This window comes from Myotis davidii, unplaced genomic scaffold (genome assembly GCF_000327345.1).
Source record: "Myotis davidii unplaced genomic scaffold, ASM32734v1 scaffold425, whole genome shotgun sequence".
Lineage (NCBI taxonomy): Eukaryota > Metazoa > Chordata > Mammalia > Chiroptera > Vespertilionidae > Myotis > Myotis davidii.
The window spans coordinates 3175203-3181062 of NW_006296413.1; the positions used below are offsets into that span (position 1 = coordinate 3175203).

The 5860-nt window shown below is 54.4% G+C and overlaps 1 protein-coding gene across 1 annotated transcript in view; it reads left to right on the plus strand.

Moving 5' to 3' along the window:
- Window positions 1-303: 303 nt before the first annotated feature.
- Window positions 304-5860, plus strand: part of CATSPER1 (cation channel sperm associated 1) — a 22434-nt gene continuing 16877 nt past the window's right edge. Inside the window, exons 1-2 of the mRNA XM_015568967.1 lie at window positions 304-3418; window positions 5657-5856. Of these exons, the coding sequence (XP_015424453.1) occupies window positions 3294-3418; window positions 5657-5856 (325 nt within the window). The 5' untranslated portion in view covers window positions 304-3293. The remainder of the gene's footprint in view (window positions 3419-5656; window positions 5857-5860) is intronic.

Consider the following 5860-nt stretch of genomic DNA (forward strand, 5'->3'; position numbering starts at 1 on the left):
GCCCCGGCAGGGGGGCGATGGGTGGGCGGGAGCGTGTCCTAGGGGCGCAGTGCCTGGAGAGCATGAGGAGGGGCGCGTGTCTGGGGAGCGGGAAACGACCGGGTGAGAGGGCGAATCTGGCCTATCCCCTAAGAGCAGATGCCGGTGACAGATCCCTGGGGGAGGTTGGGATGAAACTGAGGGAATGGAGGTGGGGGAGGTAGATGGTGATGGAGAGACCAGGGGAGGGGAATTCGGATACACGGATGACGCTGGGGACAGGGAAAGGGGGCTGGAGGGACCTGGTGCAGGCGGAGGAAAAAGGAAGGAAAGGAAGGAGGTGGAAAGATACTTGATCTCCTGGGACACTCATTCGCAGCCTCCTTAGCCTTTGGCCCTTCTCTCTAGGGAGAAACTGTTTACTGGACTGTGCCATCCTCAAGTGAGGATAGAGTCTCCAGGTCAGCCAAAGGTCAGGTCCTCAGGTCTGGGTGGTCCAGGCCAGGGCGCCCTCCTCCTCTAAATGCACCACTGTTGGCCCTAGAGCTTGGAGGACAGAGGAGGGCTCGCTTGGGAGTGGGTGGGCACCCAGGCCAGTTTGCAGAGCTCCGGCTAGCTGTTCCATTTCTTCTTTGGTTCCCTGGAGAAGGGAAAGCAATTTGCAGCAGCCTGAGGTAGGCTGTGCTGACTAAAATTAGCCCTAATATTCTGATGAGGTTGGGCACCCTGGCCTGTGTGGGGTGGCTCAGGGAAACTCTCCATGGAGAAGACACAGGGGAAGCCGGGAAGTAGTTTGAAGCCCATGAGGGGCCTGGCCCCAGCAGACCCTCCCACACCAGCCTGGAGACCACAGAAGCGGACAGCCCCTCCCGGGTGTCCGGACCCTGACTCCATCTCCAGCAGAGGCACCAAGGTTTGAACTTGCCACGGGAAGGGAGGCTGCCTCCAATGTGCGAGCAGCACTCTCTTGGGACCTGGAACGTTTATCCTGGCTGAGTGCCCACCCCAAGGAGACAGGGGTACTGATTTCAAACACCTGCAGGTGTCATGGTCTGTGTGGTCTAGGAGGGCAGCAGGCCACATGCAGAGCGGAAGGTGGAAGGGGACAAGTGAGGGTCCTAGCTATCCCAGAGAGAACTTCTGAACAGCCAGCACTGCTCAGAAATGGACCAGGCTGTATCTGAAGGTGATGAGCATTCTGTCATCGATGGTGGCCAAGCAGAAACTCGTGCCTGGGGAATTCTTGTGCTCATATGGCTGGTTCCAAGTGATAGGAACATAGGGTCTGGCTGGCTGGCTCCCGGGGGCTAAGGGGAATGGCATGGAGGGAGCCACCAAGCAGCCCATCGCCCTCTCTGTGTGACCTGGTTGAAGCATCTCCCAGAGAAAATTCCACCATAGCTCCCTCCAGGCTTGACATGTTTGGCTGACCCAGAGTCCTCTGAAAAATAGGGTGGTTTCAAGGAGTTTAGCAAAGATGGGAATAGGCTGGGCCCTCACTTTGCCCCTTTGGGGAACTCCTGCCTGGCCACCAAGTCCTCTAGGCAGGATAACTGACAAAGGGAAGGCCTCCATCCTGCGAGGGCCACTGGCCCTGACTTCCTCCTGAAGGTTGCCCACCCAGACAGAGCCAGCCCTCCTCTGCCCTAGCAGGGGGTGGGGGCGGACTTGCTCCTTGGTTGTCCTCTGTGGCTGGACCCTTCACCGCCCTTGGCTCCAGGTGGATTAAGTCTGTCTGCAAGCTGATGGAGGAAACAAGGTGCTGGGGCCCGGAAGGAAGGGAAAGGCATAACCAGACATCTTACCACCCCATCAGGTTTCAGTGTAATCCAGGATTAATTGTGTGCGGGGGAAGAAGAGGGACTGGAAGCCAAGCCCAGGGCCCCCAGGAAAGGTGATGGTCAAAAGAGTTTTCACATTACCTCACCCCTCCTGGGACCCAGGTGTCCTAGTTCCACACATGCACATGCCCGGAAGGTCCCAGGCTCCCCCTCCCTTTTGGAGAGGAGGGTATATGAGGCTGAAGCTGAACCAGAACCTGGAGACGAGGCCGCTGGGGCAGAGACCCCACCCTACCTGACAGGCATTGCTACTGAAGCTGACTTTCCACTGGAGTTGCCAAGGGCTGTGCTGCCCTTGAGCCAAAGCATTCGTGTGTGGGTGACTGGCCGGAAACCAGGCTCCTCTGGCTCTCACACCTGTCACTCACCTGGAATGCAGGCCCACCTCCAGATTCTCCGCAGGGCAATGAGCAGGAGCCCCTCTGCATCCCACACCCTGCCCCACGCCCAAGCTGCCATCCACTGCCTCTCACTGTGGAGGAAGCTGATGGGGTGGCCAGGGTTTCAGGTGTCTGGGGATGGAATCCAGGTAGGGTTCCAGGATTTCAAGTCCCTCATGGATTTATTGGTCTTGAACCCTCCGATCAGAGCAGGAGCCCAGGTGGGAGGGCTCAGGGCTCAGAAGCGGGCAGAAGTGCCAGAGTTCAGGGCAGGCTGGGGAAACCAGTTCTTTTCGGAAGCAGCACAACCTACCTAAAGGTATGGACTCTGGAGCCAGAAAGAGCAGGTCTGATCCCGGATTCTGCTAATACCAGCTCTGGGGCCCAGCCAAGGGGCTTCATTTTTAGAGCCTCAGTTTCCTTGTCTATATAGTGGGAATAATATGTTAGGGTTGAGGTGATGAAACGGGAGTAAGTATATAATAGCATAGTACAAACAGTAAGTCCTTGTGTCAGAGACCTGAGAAGGTGACAGTTTGGTCAGTGTCTCTGAGGAGCTCAGTTTCTGGGGGGTCAAGACCAACCCTTGGCCAAAGCCATCAGGGAAGGAGGGGAACCCTTGAGTTGAGACTTCTGTGACCTGAGCCAAGCCGCGGTGCCAAGGCAGGTCTCCTGGGGAGACAGATACAAACGGCCACGAGACAAAGAGGAATTGGGGGCACAGAGAGAAGCAGAGACAGGGCTTAAGGGAGTGGCTATAGCCTGAAGGGCTGGCCGCACCCCAGAGCCTGTAATTCCACCCACGGCTAAGTTATCTGGAGCCGTGTGGAGATAGGGTCTTGGTGACGGGAGGCAGGAATCTGATCTTCCCTGGCCTCTCTGCTCACCCCACTCTTGGGAGCTCTCCTTTGCAGCAGTCCGCGGGGCTGAGAGCCATCTCCTCTGCCCACCGCAAGCCTGTTTGCCTTCTCCCCCTGCCAGGCCTCTCCGGAACACTGGCCCTGCTACCAGAGCCTCAGGAGCCCCCATGAGTGCCAGCAGCGGGTGTCCTGGATAGCAAGACCCTGGCTAGTCCAGGGGTGGGTACGCCATCATGCCGCCCTTCCTCCAGCGCCTGCAGCAGGCCACCAAGATGGTGAGCCGCAGGAAAGTCCTGCTGCTGGTGCTAGGGTGCGGCACCTTGAGCCTCCTCATCCACCAGGGCGCACAGCTCAGCTGGTAAGGGGGCGGGGCCATTTGGTATTCAGGGGGCCAGCTGCCTGGTTAACACCAGAACCGAGCGCCCTTCTTCCCATTCCTTGCACCTGCCAGAAGTCTGTCTTCTGCTGAGCTTCGTCCCTTCCCTCTATCCCAGCGATGGCGAACCTTTTGCGCTCGGCGTGTCAGCATTTTGAAAAACCCTAACTTAACTCTGGTGCCGTGTCACATATAGAAATTTTTTGATATTTGCAACCATAGTAAAACAAAGATTTATATTTTTGATATTTATTTTATATAATTAAATGCCATTTAACAAAGAAAAATCAACCAAAAAAAATGAGTTCGCGTGTCATAGGTTCGCCATCACTGCTCTATCCTGAAGTGCTTTCCACATATCTCTTTATTTTTTTAAAAAAATATATTTACATTGATTTCAGAGCTGAAGGGAGAGGGAGAGAGATATAGAAACATCAATGATGAGAGAGAATCATTGATCGGCTGCCTCCCACACGCCACATACTGGGGATCAAGCCCACTCCTGGGTATGTGCCCTGATCAGGAATCAAACCATAACCTCCTGGTTCATAGGTCGATGCTCAATGAGCCACGCTGGCCGGGCACCATACATCTCTTTAGATCCACACAACCTCCCGGGGCATGGATTGATCTTCATTGAAATGGGAGTGACTTGCTTGAAGTCAGAGTGAGTCAGTGACTAAACTGGGACTCTAATCCAGTCCAAATCCAGTGCCTCCCCAAAGGACTGCAAACAACTTCTCACTACTTCTGTTGTGCTGGGCGAGTCCTCTCACTTCTCTGAGCCCGTTCCCTCATCTGTAAAATAGAAATGATGGTATGTGTGACCCAGCTAGTCACCCTGACACAGGATACCATGTGACTAATAGGAGCCCTGACCCTACTCCTGGCTCACATGTGAACCCAACAAATACCTGCACCCCTCAGAGCCTCAACTTCCCCATTTTCTGCATGGTCTGCCCAGGTGAATGACGTGAGTGGGCCCGATCCCCGTGATTTGCTGGTCTTTAAAAGGGCGTCTGTGTAGACATTATCCTGAACCCAAATCAGCCAAGGATAGGAAATCTCAATGGTGCACTCAAAGCTGCTTAGCATTTCCTCATTCCATTATGACTAGGGCGGTAGAAAAGAAACAGGAGAGTGACTCCAAGTCTGAAAAGACCTCACGGGTTTACCTGTAAGCCCAAACATCCTTTCAGGATCAGGGAAACAAATGAACGCTTCATGAAGGGTAGGATTGTTATCTGTTCTCTATACTATCATATTTCTTGAGCCTAGAACAGTGCCTGGCACATAGGAAATGATTAAAAAAAATATTGGCCGAATGAATGAATAAAGCTCCAGAGGTCTTAACAGAGTCACATGACAAATGGTTTGCCTCAAGGAACCTTGCCTCTCACCCACAAGGCGAGGAGCCAGTGAAAAAGAAAAAGTGAAAAACAAGAGAGAGCAAGAGGACTTGGCGACTTTATCTGGGTTGCCAGACTTATGTAAATGACTTTTTTTCTTCTAAACCTCCGTTTCTACATCTTTAGAGTGGAATTCCTCAAGGATCTCCAAGGGCCATTCTCCCTCTATTCGTTATCTATTTCTGTGTAACCAAATTACCTCAAAACTTAGCAGCTGAGCACATCAAACATTTATTATCTCACTTCTGTGGGTCAGGAACCCAGGTGGGGCTTAGCTGGGTACCTCGGCTCAAGCTCTCTCATGGGGCTGCAGTCTCATCCGAAGGTCTGATTGGAAGGGCTCCCCTTCCAAGCTCACTCATGTGGTTGTTGGCAGACTTCAGTTCCTGGAACAGGGTGACGGGACTGAAGGCCCCGTTCCTTGGTAACGGCTGCCATGGGATGCCTCCCCATAGGGCGGCTCACCACCTACAGGAGTTGTCCTAGATAAGACACCGAGATAGAAGCCATAGTCTTTTTATAGTGCAATCTCACAAGTGACATCCATCATTTCTGCCCCATTCTATTCCCTAGAGACATCAATAAGTCCCGCCCATACTCAAGGGGAAGGAAATACCCAACAGCATGACTACCAGGAGGCCAGCAGGGATCACGTGGGTCATCTTAGAGGCCGCCTACCATACCCCTCCACTGCTCTGTGGGTAAAGCCCAAAATGGGCTGCTCTGTCGCCCACCCCAACCACCCTCGGGCAGGGGCAGGGCTCACAGCCTCTCACACCCTCCTCCCTGCGCCCCTCCCTGGACCCTGCAGGTACCCCAAGCTGTTCCCTCTGAGCTGCCCGCCTCTGCAGGACTCCCCACCGCGCCCCAAGCACATGACCGTGGCCTTCCTGAAGACGCACAAGACGGCGGGGACCACGGTGCAGAACATTCTGTTCCGCTTCGCCGAGCGCCACAACCTGACGGTGGCCTTGCCGCACCCGCGGTGCGAGCACCAGTTCTGCTACCCGCGCAA